This window comes from Orbicella franksi, chromosome 7, assembly GCF_964199315.1.
Source record: "Orbicella franksi chromosome 7, jaOrbFran1.1, whole genome shotgun sequence".
NCBI classification, from domain to species: Eukaryota; Metazoa; Cnidaria; class Anthozoa; order Scleractinia; family Merulinidae; genus Orbicella; species Orbicella franksi.
The window spans coordinates 23,379,554-23,392,743 of NC_138151.1; the positions used below are offsets into that span (position 1 = coordinate 23,379,554).

General features: G+C 36.2%; 2 protein-coding genes across 6 annotated transcripts in view; one reads left to right on the plus strand and one right to left on the minus strand.

Moving 5' to 3' along the window:
* Window positions 1-13,190, plus strand: part of LOC145492241 (uncharacterized) — a 629,788-nt gene that overhangs the window by 329,371 nt on the left and 287,227 nt on the right. The window lies entirely within an intron of this gene.
* Window positions 4,511-13,190, minus strand: part of LOC145492314 (B-cell receptor CD22-like) — a 47,239-nt gene continuing 38,559 nt past the window's right edge. The window contains exons 5-9 of the mRNA XM_081471738.1: window positions 11,299-11,568; window positions 7,528-7,776; window positions 6,663-6,929; window positions 5,003-5,251; window positions 4,511-4,682 (exon numbers count right to left, since the gene is read on the minus strand). Coding sequence (XP_081327864.1) covers window positions 4,681-4,682; window positions 5,003-5,251; window positions 6,663-6,929; window positions 7,528-7,776; window positions 11,299-11,568 — 1,037 coding nt within the window. The 3' untranslated portion in view covers window positions 4,511-4,680. The remainder of the gene's footprint in view (window positions 4,683-5,002; window positions 5,252-6,662; window positions 6,930-7,527; window positions 7,777-11,298; window positions 11,569-13,190) is intronic.

A 13,190-nucleotide genomic window follows, 5' to 3' on the forward strand; every position in this document is an offset into this window, starting at 1 on the left:
GACCAAAAATTTGATACCTTACTTATAGCTGTTGAGGCTGGCACAGTTGCCCTAAACACAAGTTATGAAGGGCTTTTGCTGACAGTCTTATTGACAATGTTGAAAAAGTAGCTTCTTCTAAGAAACACACCCAATTCAAGACTAGAGTGCAAAAACCATACCCCATTTACGACCAAAACGGCCAAAATCGATACCCTTTTTATCATCAAAACGGCTGAAAAACCCTACCCTTTGGGGCCACACATGCCTATATAGCCCATATAAGGGAGTGCCCCCTCACCCCCAGCTGTTTGTCAGTCCCAAATTGACACAGTAAAATTATTAAGTTTCATGCATGGATTGCCCAGCATAAATTTCACTGTAAAAAAGAAAACAGTATTGGCGATACATTTTGTATGCTTCTTCTGTTATGATTGCTGCAAGGTTACATGTATATGTTGATCAGTGGGTAGTATTTATCTTTGGATATTATTTTCTAGATAGAATAACGGTGTATCCATCTTTGGTTTTGGATTCAGCCATAATCACCAAGTGACTGTCAGCATACAGTAGCAATAGGAATTGTGATGACTCCACTTCTCGCATGAAAAGTACACAGTTCTTCTGTAACAGAGTGTGACAAAGTCATTCATGGCTAATAAAAAGTTTTCCACTGCCAGTTGCTCAGTGTACTTCACTTCAGCTTGAGATCCTTGATGTCGGAAGTTTTTGTGCAGACCATAGCTTTAATTATTAAGGTTGAGCTTCCATAGTACATGTAATTAGTCAAGGGCCATTGCTTAGTTGGGTCTTCAAAAGAGCGGTACGGTGAAGCTCTTAGTACTTCATCTGTCTTTGCATCTGTAGGCAAACGCCACCACTGCCACTAGTGAATTTGACATTAAATGTCAAAGTCAATACTGCTTTCATTGGATCTATTTCAAAATATAAGGACGTAACATTTTTATCATAATTATTCACAGCAGGAAGTTACAGCTATATTCAATTGTTGCTATTAGTAGTACACAGTGTAACTGTTACTAAGGGTATTTGGACTGGTTTGATTTTTGAAAGACACATGGTCACATTAATTTTCTGGTCCTTTTGAACTTACATGTTGCTTATCGGCCTGATTATACTACTGACCAAGACATGAACAATGTGAGCAAGATATTTTAAAATATGATACAAGGTTTTCAAGCCCTTCAATGCTGAGCAAAATCTCCCAAATGTAAGGGGCATCCCATGTAAATTCCTAAAGTAAGAACAAAACCTATGAAGCTTAATTGTTCCAAATTCTTAAAACTGAAAATGTGCTAATGCCAATAGTTAACCAATAGCAATAGCAGTTTCATGAGAATTGATAATACTTCTACCAGTGAATTTTAAGAAACATATATGGGCCTTTAACTTGTTTGATGTCATTAAAACACTGCCAGTTCATGACTGACTGTATTGCAATGTATATGGAGTGGTTCAATATTACCCTTGGTGCAATTTGGTATTTGCCTTTGTTTCATATAGATCATAAAATATTACCATACAACAAAACAAAAGAAAACACAAAATTGTCCCAAGGGTAAAATTGAACCAAAACATAGACACAGTCATCACCAACAGTTAGAACTATGCCTTAAACATCAGTTGACAGCAAATAGTCATTTTTAAGTGCAAACTATATTGTGAACTGTGTAGGTTATGTCCTTAAAAGATAACAACAAGCAATACAATATTCAGTGTAATTAGTCCCACAAATAATTAAGATATTTATATCTATAGACTTTGCTATACACATTGCTTACCAGGGGTTTCACCAAAGAGTTCTTCATTTCCTTGACTGGGCATGTAGTCAGCAGACACCGTGATTGTAGGATCAATGATATTAAATACTGCAATGCCCAGTTTTTCTTCCACATTATTTACTTGCCACAGAAGCAATGGGATGTACAAGTAGACATTGTGACACATCACCTCTGTGCAAAACCAGGTATCCCTTGTTTCCAATTTGTAAATGTCCAACAACTTGGTACAATGTTGGCGAGTTAATTACACATTCAAATTAGACATCCTAAGCATCTTATTCATTACAACAATTATTGTATTCCAATTAAACAAGGCATCCTTCACTATGCGATGGCCGATCTTTGACCGGAATTGTTCCATTGCTATTCCCATACATTCGCACAGCTAATATGGACCCTTAGGCTAACAAAGAGCTCGAATATATAAAGTTCGCCATTATACAGCAGTCACAGCTCAATGTGAGCTCTGCACAATAAAGAACAACAACTAGTTGACACATGATTACAATAGATAACTGCAGTGCATGTTTTCACAAATCACTAGTAAGACATCAGTTTACATGGAATAGTATTGTGTGCAACATATTAATGTATATGTATTCCGTAATTTTTCTTTGACCTGCTTATATTTAAGCATCTGCTTACAAATATCATTGAATTAAAAATCCCAGGTCTACAAAACATCTTCAGTGAAAATTTAACTCATGGTGGTGGGTATTTCCAACTAAACAGGCTTTCTATACCTCTGAACAAAATATGCAGGCTAAGCCACAAACTACAGAGTCTTAGTTGTGCAGCTAGGTTTATCATTTGGGCAATGCCCCCTGATCTTATGGGCAACCTGTGTACACAAGCAAAATGTTTCTACGATTGTAGGATGCACAGCTACGTAAATGGTTACAGATAAGACTGACATTAACTCAGGAACACGGAAGCAAAAATAATAATACAGAATAGGATCAACAGAAACTTCATTTCTTACTCGTTTATGCCATAATGAGTGCAATGATGGATCAAATCTAGTCAAGCAAAAACACACCAGAAGAATTAACATTGCCAGAAAGTGATGTTTCACGCTGCTTATGCATGTACTAATGACATTTGCTGAACAATGCAGTCAGTCCTTACTCACTGTTTGGCACAATCCATAAATCAGTAAAATCTGAAATGTTTAGTTAACACTGAGTGTGTAGTGATGTTTGTACATGGTACACCAAAATATGTCAACCAGTATTTCTGTCTGCCCTGAGGTTGGACTGGAGAGGGGGGAAGGGGGTGAAATTTTGTCTGTGTTTGCAGAATTTCTCTGAACTTTGAAATTTGTTTTCTTTAGTTCCCATGGGAAATTGTCACTTTGCCATCAAAACGTCCTACAGTACCTGGGTTACATTACATTGAAAACCATGATGACATAACTTAAGACCTTGTGGAAAGCAGTTTATGGTATTAACAATTGGGTAGATGGTTTAATATGAAGCCTGAGACATCCACTATACAGTATATGCATTGTACCAATCTGAGTACTGGTTTGTACATACAAGTTATGCAATGCTTTCAAATGGTATATCATGGAATATCCCACAAGTCAATTGTATTTTTTAAGTAAACACACAAGCCTTCAGGCGAGTGTGTATACATTAGTTACATTAGTGGGATATTCCATGGTATAACATGAGAGAGGGTTGCTCATTTAAAACTATTCCACAGTATGCCAGAGCCTGAAATAGTCAGTGGCTGACACAATCAATGCGACTTACACGCAGAATTCATTTATAAAGGATTTGGCTTTCCATTGTTCTGCAAACTCAACAATGTTTTCAAAACTCTTTCAAAATGCTTAATTAAAATTCATGATACAGAATACAATAAATGTACAGTAGAACCCCGTCAATGTGGTCACCAATGGACCGTACAAATTTGGCCCAATAACAGGGTAGGGTCAAATTTCAGGACTGGTCAAAATTGAGCGATGTCTTAACATATATATCACAACTGCACTTCAAAACAGCTGCTCTTATGTAAGCATTGGGAATGCAGATATCATTTTTAAAAAAAAATAGAACTTCAATCAGTACTTGCACTACTAACAGTGGAAAGACAAACAAAACTGGTTTGAGTGGCTGTAAAAAGGGGGTAAAATTATAAAGGTTGGGATTTTAGAATCTGGCCATTGGCTACATTAATGGGGTTTTCTTATGCAAAAAAGTATGTTTTTCGCTTTATCATGCCTGTTACATTTGATAAGTGTGGGGAAACTGTGTGTAAAAACCAATGCAAAAACAGCTTTCAAAATATAATGCCAGCCCACACAACAAGATAAATGGTTATCTCATGATGCAACCTTAATACGTTCTTTTCCTTTTAGCCTTACTCAAAATTGATTCATGATGTTTAGCAAATTCATGGCTTTCAATCAGAGTATTCACTCTGTTGTTGCCTCAAATGCCAATGAATCAAGTCTCTGAAACTTTTCAAGGAGTCAGGCTCATACTCCTCTCTGTTTTTCTTTGGAATTTCTAGATTAAAATGACAAAACTAGTAATTTAAATCTGCAAATCTCCAAACGAGGTGGTTCTTGAATGAACTCAACAAACTTGCTGACATCTGAATTTAATCGCTTTACTACTTGGGTTTCCTTGTTCTTCAACAAAAATATCAACTTCTTGATCACTTAGCAGTGTTTTCTTGTTCAATTCTTTACTTTCCGCTGCGTTTTGGACCTCATAATTATAGGCAAGGGAAAATTGGGCTCTGACATGGCTCAAACAATACTTAAAAGAACCGGAAATGGCACAATCAACTAAATTTCAACGGGAATGAGATCCCAGCGCACAATGGGAAGTTGAGTGTAATACCATCGAGTATACAACGGTAATCCTGTATTCTGATTGGCCATATTTTCTATCAGTATGGCATGGTATAAATCAAGATACAAAATATTTGAGCTGTGTTGAAAATATATTCTTGAGGTCACTTTCCAAATGGTTTGAGATCATATGCAACCCAGAAACCCCCTTTCTACATAATTTGATCCTTTTTTGGTACTCAAAGAGAGTTGTTACATGTGGTTAGGAAAGGAACCATCAGAGCCAATCTATCATTAACAGCCCCTAGACACTAAACCCTGGTGCACACATTTTGCAAACTGCATAGCCTTTCTGCCCTTCTATATTAAACCTTTCCAACTAAAAACTCGTGAAAAAATCAAATTGCTTTCTTACATTGCACATTAATGTTCATCACTGTAGATGCTTCTCCACATGTGTTGTTCGCAGTGCACTTGAATTCTCCAGCTTGAGCTCGCTTGATGTTAGTGATGTTCAATAGGTTTCCCTTGATGTGCTCACCAGACGTGACATTTGTCCACATAACAGTTGGATAAGGAATACCTGCAGTAACGTTACAGTACACTTTCACATTGTCACCTTCTGTGATGTTTTTAATTCCCACCTGCTCCACAGATGCTGGGACTGAAAAAGACAATAAATGTACATGAAAAGTATGCCATACCTTATGTTACATCAGCTACACTTTGGGCTGTATACCTAACTTGAATTGGTTCCTCAATGAAAGAAGTTAGATTTTCTGAAGCACAGAGTAAATAAATGTATGCAAAGTGTCAAAAAAAAGCATAAAATTGGAACTGGACACCCAGTACTGGTACTGTCAGCATGACTGGGGTCCCTAGTTCCGCTGAGGGCAGAAAAATTGCAAAATATTGTGAAAAGACTGCTGGAATGATTGAAAGAAACTCCACAAAAAAACTTTTAAAAGCCTTTTGAATTGAAGTAGCAAAGTCACAAGACACTTTGACACCATTTTAAAACCAAAACATTGACACAAACTGGAGAAGACTGGAGAATTATGATCACACCATATGCATCATACATGTAGATGTATATTTCCACTCAAAATTAAGGCAATTCGTGTGGTTATCAAAAAACCACTACTGTAAGGAAACACTGTCTACTAATTGGTCTAACTGCAATTTGATGAGCATTTTGGAGGCCACATGGCCGCAAAGACTTGAAATCAAGAGCTGTTTCTCCGTAGACCCTAGATCATCCCCATGGTCACGTTTGGAAATGTTTACTTAAGGGAAAAATGTTCTTTTTCAGGTTAAGTGGCGTGCCTAAGAACTAGCTAGTTGTAGCTACATGTAAGTGCATCAACCACCATAAGCATTCAACATTTCACTTTTTTTAACATACCATTCAAAAGTTATTAAACACCCATGAGGCCATTATTCATGGTCATGATATTTGTCAAATTTGGAACACATCACAAATTTGGATTCCACAGCATAAAATTTTCATGAAAATGTAAACATAAATTAAATGATCCGTGAAAAGCATCTGATTTTCAACTCATTAATTTCCATGAAAGTATTTTTAGCACACACCATGAAGTATTCTTAATTCTCAATCATAGGATAAATACATAAATACGTGACTGCATACACTGTACATGTAGTCCTTGTAATGCTCGAGCAAACTTTAAAACACATGTTTTCTTGGGACAAGATCAATAAACAGCTATTAAAGCTTTCGATAAGCAATATGACAGGACCATTATTTGATGCCAGTAATTGGCACAAATTATTACACTAAGTTTTTGAATAATCCAAATTTTACATAAGCCAGTTGTTGCAGATGCAGTGTAAACAAAATGGAGTCATGCATATATTCGTAGCACCACTGTAAAATGGTTTATTCTCCAGTCTACATGCACATCCCAAACCCTTTTGTGTTTCCCAACAATCAGCTTCAATCTCCCCTCTTGATTACACCTGGTTAATCTTTTTGAGTCATTGGATGCTTGAGATACTCTTTTGCTCTAAACATTCAATTGACCTTAGTTAAAAAGTAACTTCAAACTCACCATCAACAGACAAGGTAGTATTGCTACTTTTTGCAATCCCTTGGATAGAATTATTAGCCTTGCATCTGAACACAAACTGGCCAGCATTTTCCATTGTCTTTATCCAGGTTCCTGATATTCCCATATTCTTAATCATAGTATCGTTTTCATACAACAAATAAGTGTGTACTGGTGGGTTAGCCTCAGCAGTGCATGTGAAATTTATTACAACTCCTGTACACACTTCGCTTGTTGTATTTGTGGTTAAGATGACATTTTCAGGTCCATCTGCAAAACAAAAACACAGTGAGTTTTCATCTGAGATGGACTCACTTCATTCTTGTTTCTGTACACGTATTCAAATGGCTAGGATGCACATTGCCATATGCATATAAATGTTTGCTTACAAATCCTTAAGACAACCCTTATAGGTTTGCGGTACCATTCCGGACAGTTCCTCTATTTCAGCAGGAATGATATCCCAGTGCACAATGGGAAGTTGAGTGTAATACCATCGAATATACAATGGTTTTCCTGTATTCTGATTAGCTGCATTTTCTATCAGTATGGCATAGTATAAATCAAGATACAAAATATTTGTGCTGCGTTGATAATATATTCTTGACGTTGCTTTCAAAATGGTTTGAGATCACATCCAGCCCAGAAACCCCCTTTCTACATAATTTGATCTTCTTTGGTACTCAAGGAGAGGGAGTTGTTACATGTGGTTGGAAAAGGAACCATCAGAGCCAATCTACATATCATTAACAGCCCCTAGACACTAAAGCCTGGTGCACACATTTTGTAATTTGCATGGCCCTTCTGCCCTTCTAATTAAAGCTTTCCAACTAAAAGCTTATGTAAAAAGATCCAATTGCCTTCTTACATTGCACATTAATGTTCATCACTGTAGATGCTTCTCCACATGTGTTGTTTGCAGTGCACTTGAATTCTCCAGCTTGAGCTCGGTTGATGTTAGTGATGTTCAACAGGTTTCCCTTGATATGCTCACCAGACGTGACGTTTGTCCACATAACAGTTGGATCAGGAATACCTGCAGTCACACTACAGTTCACTTCCACATTGTCACCTTCTGTGATGTTTTTATTTTCGACCTGCTCTACAGATGCTGGCACTGAAAAAGACAATCAAATGTACAAGTATGTCATAACTTACCTTACATCAGCTACATTGTGGGCTGTATACATAACTTGAATTGGTTCCTTAATGAAAGAAGTTAGATCTTCTGAAGCACAGAGTTAATTGATATACGCAAAGTAAGTAGTGAAAGTACTTGAGTTATATGTGTGGAAGAGGATTGAAGAAAAATGATCACAAGTTGTTACAGGGAATTATTTACCAAGTAAAATGCTACCCATTTAGTGGGGAGAAGTGATGACAAGAGACAGACATTATCAAGAACATATCCTGAAAGGTATTGGCCTAAATAACACCTTCTTTAATCTACATTACATTGATTACCTTCAGACAACAATTGTAATAAAATAACCTGCCCAGATAATTGTTTCATCTAGAACTTTCATTTAAAAAATAGGAGAAACTAGGTATCTGGTTAAAAAAAAAAGGACAAAATAGGAACTGGAAACCCAGTACTGGTACCGTCAGCATGACTGGGATCCCTAGTTCTGCTGAGGGCAGCAAAATTTCAAAATATTGTAAAAAGACTGCTGGAATGATTGACAGAAACTCTACAAAAATAAAAAACTTTTAAAAGCCTTTTGAATTAAGATAGCAAAGCCACAAAACACTTTGACACAATTTAAACAACAAAATGTTACAGACACAAACTAGAGCAGATTGGAGAATTATGATCGCACCATGCATACCATTCAAAAGTTATTAAAAACCCATGAAGCCATTATTCATAGTCATGATATTTGTGACATTTGGAACATATAACAAATTTGAATTCCACAGCATAAAATTTCCATGAATATGTAGACTTTAATTTCATGACCTATGAAAAGCATCTAATTTTCGCGTCATTAATTTCCATGAAAGTACTTTTAGCACACATATTGAAATATTCTTAATTCTCAATCTTGGGATTACTACACCAGTACGTGACTGCATATATGTAGTCCTTGTAATGCTAGAGCAAACTTTAAAACACATGTTTTCTTGGGACAAGATCAAAGAACAGCTAATAAAGCTTTCAATAAGCAATATGATAGGATCATTATTTGATGCCAGTATTTGGCGCAAATTATTATACTAAGTCTTTGGATAATCCAAATTTTACATTAGCCAGCTGTTGCAGATGCAGTATGAAAAAGATGGAGTCATGCATATATTCGTAGCTTAGCCACTCACTTTTCCAGGCAAATCTTCTTCCCTTTTCCTTGTGATAACACCTAATTAATCTGTTTTAATGACTGATTGCTCTAATACGACTCTTGAAATAATTTACGTTACCCTCAACCATCAAGACAGTATCATTCCTTGTTCCAATCACGTGGATTGAATTATTAGCCTGGCATCCGAACACAAACTTAGTCACTGAGCAGACAACTGTAAAATGGTCTATTCTCCACATCCCAAACCCCCTCACGTTTCCAAACAATCAGCTTTAATCTCCCCTCTTTACTACACCTGGTTAATCTTTATGAGTCATTGGATACTTAAGAAACTGTTTTGCTATAAAAATGCACCTGAACTTAGTTAAAAAATAACTCCAAACTTACCATCAACAGTTAAGGTAGTATTGCCACTTTTTTCCAATCCCTTGGATAGAATTTTAAATTATATAATTATGGCCCCTCCCCAGAAAATTTTGAAAATATCAGCCTCCAAAGGTTGCATCTGGTGCATTTTAGGGGTTAAACTCAGCCCCTATTAGATAGCTCTGAGATAACTTTACTGGAGAGCTTTCTTTTCAAATCCCAGGTATTTTCCACTAGTAGCAAAGATAATGAATCAGTTGCCTTGATATTTTCTACATACAAGAAAAAATGTTTCGCTTGTTTTCACAAAGCAAGAATACAGATTTGTTTCATAAAAACGTGATCATTTGCAGCTGATTAATGGTGCTCATGGCGTTAAAGTATGTTAATGGTCAAAGAAAGAAGGCAAAAGTCTTTTATAGGAAGTCGAAGATGTTAACCAAATTCTTCAAATTGTTTGAGCAATATACTGTATAAATACAAAACTATAGGTTTCTAAGTCCACATACATGATACCTTACAGAAGAACAATATTTAGAAATTTTTGATCAAGCAGATGAAGCTCATTTAGAAGCCATCTTGTTTGTAACTGCAAGAGCACTGAGCACGACTGCTGACCGTTCACATGGCTAATTTGTCCACATAAATGTTCAAGGTATTCCTAGGCCCCATTAGCCCCTCTGCTCAGCATGCAAGATGGATTCACGTATAGCTCGATTTGTTGTGAGGAATGTTGGTATTTATCTTTTCAATTCTTTTAGTTACAACTTTAACTTGTAGAGACCTCATATTTGTTATCAATGAACTTTAGGAGGGGGACATTGGGCGGGGTTTGCAGTATTGTGGTATTGGACAATTTTTCTTGAGGTATTTTGGCAATTTTAATCTTGAAATGTGGTATTCTCTGAACCTGCAGGATGCGATTTTTTAGCATTTTGGACTGTATTAGAAATTAATCGTTTTCCGAACCTTTTCCAGTTTCCAGTTTCCGACAGTGAGAAACCATAACAAGATCATGTTAAATAAAGAAAATAAAGGGGTCTTTGTTTTTGGGTCTTAGGTCTTTGCTTTTGGGGTTCTTCATTTTTGCTACAACCTTTCCAATTGGACATTCCCAATGACACTCGCGAATGTAGCTCTCAGGGCAACGGAAAGCTGTAATTCCTTGTGTCGCAATCAGAAAAGGGTGCAAGTTCTTTTTTGTTAATTATTAGCCAACATGCCAATGGATGCTTCTTATTTTGGTTATGTTGTCTAAATCAAAATTTACCTGACTTAGCATTCATTAACAAATTCTTAATTCCTATATTTGCTCCAAGCTTAACATACAGAGTAGTGGTTTCAGTATGCTATCGAGTTTCAACTCTGTATTGAAGTATTGCGGTATTTGGCAATTTGTTTCGTGATATTGCAGTATTTACTCAGTTTTTTTGTGGTTTAATGGTGTTCAGAACCCCTTAATGTCCCCCTCCATATTAGCGTGAAGTAGGCGACAGATATTTCGCTGTAGGCGGCAAAATCGCTAGCTGATGGCACATTTTGACCAGGCTGAATGGGGGCTACATTGTTATTTATAAGCTGTGTTTAACAAATTGATGTCAGTTTTTCATGTGTCTGAGTGAAAAATGTTATGACATCAGTAAAAATAGTTTGACAAAAAACTTTGGTAAAAAAGCAATTAACTTAGTGCTGCAAAAAGTAAGTGTACAGGTGATGTTGATGTGTTAAAAAGTGGTGCTTGGTGATGCTGAGTTAATTGCCATCTAACAAATTTAGTTCAAAGAAAGTCATGAATGATCATTGAAGTAAATTGTCCAATTTAAGCAATTGGAAAGAAGAAGCCTGAAAAAATTCAAGGCTTCAACGGGATTCAAACCCGTGACCTCTGCGATACCGGTGCGATCTTCATCTACAACCGGAGTTAAAATATGAATTATTTTATATATACTTCACATCAAATTTAGTTCACTTACCATTCACAAAAAGGGTGATATTTCTTGCACTTGTTTCATTTTCCACAAGTTGATATGCTGAGCAATTGTAAATAGACTTTCCTCCTCTTGATATCTTCTTTATCCATGTTCCACTCTCACTAAAACTGAATCCACCGTCCTCATCAGAGAGCAGATAGTTATAAACTGGTGGGTTTGCTTCAGATGAGATGCACGTGAAATTCACCCACAAATCAGAACAGTCTTTGTTCTCAGTTGTGTTAGTTACCAAGGTAACCATATCAGGCTGATCTGCACAAATGAATTAAATTATCTTTTGTCAACATGATTCTAACTTGTATTGATGTCCTGAACTTGTAAGTAATAAATTTGTCTGATTGCTATAGTGTTGCAACAACTTTACTCCTAGTCTTATATCACTAAAAATCTAACACTTATCAGCCAATAGAGAGCAAGAGTTTACAACATGCACATGTAAAGCAACAGCATGCATAAATAAGTTCAGAATTAACTCAATCATTTTCGCCATGAAAAACCTGAGTGCTGCTGTGCGTGCGAGTCAGTGAGAATTAGTATAATATATACACCTTACTGGTTTTGAAGACAGCTGAGGTGGAAAATAACTGTGCACTTAAAACAATAAGGTGAGCAAAATAAGGCACACTTAAACTTACAATATTATCTGTTAAAATAGTTATGAGCTTCAGATCAATAATTAATGTTCTAAATAACAATAACATTAGTTAGTGCCATATTTGCATTTTAGTCTCACAACATTGAAGTCCAGATTAAAGCAATTAAAACTCAAAAAGAACATACATGAATGCAGTATTAGACCTCAATGCTTTTAATGAATATGCAACAGCTGAGATACATATATGAACAATCATCATCTACACGTAGACATGAAACAACATAATATATTTAGTGCGTAAATCAGAATGTTGTTCAACCAGTGCAAAAAGTTGAAATAAGATGCAAACCATACCTTAATGAAAGTGAAAGCCAAACCCCAATGAGAAGACCTTCACACTCAGGAGGAACAACTCAACCCAGAAATGGTCTCCTTTTTTGTTTGTTCTTTTAAAAGTGGAAGTGTCATCCTACACTGCTTCTTTACAGCACAAAATTTGCAAATTTTTATTCAATGCTTTGCTTAAGTGATGCTGCAGAGAACTCTTCATTTCTTCACCACAATCAAGATATTAGAAGCAACAATACATATTTTGTGCTGAAAACCACCATGGCAAGTTGGGTTCCCTCATTAAATATATAATAACTATTATTACTATTATCATTATCATTATCAATCCTGGAAAATGGTTCATAATTGATTTTAGTGTGCATTCACAATTGATTTGGAGCAAGCCATTTCATTTCTGCCTTATTTCAACCATGACTGATGGAGGTCCAAACTAGACCAGATTACCAGAACCTACCATACACATCAATATAGATCATATTTATTCCATAAGGCTGCAGTTGCAAGTTCAGTTAACACCATAAAAAGAATCCTGTCCAGTATATTAAAACAATATTTTTGGTGATAAATAACACTTATCCCTTGCTTCCTGCACCTAAAAACATTGTCAAACTCTGGGAGGGGAGGGTGAGGATTAGCATGCACAGAAGTCTGTCTGCAATGAAAGTCTACCAAGAGGGGATGGCTAGAGTCAATCTATGATAGGTTGGCACCAGAGTTTTTCTGAGAGTTTTGTTAACAATTAAAAGCCTTCAGGTACAGTACTATTATTTAAAGAAATATTCAAAGAAGATTATATCCATGACCAAGGGAGTATAAGTTTATATTTTTAAGATGCCTAATAACTGTGTGTTTAAGGATGCTAAATGAGATTATCAATAATCAGAGTTAACTGGGAGATCTGCTGTTGGCCGGTAGATGATCACCACGG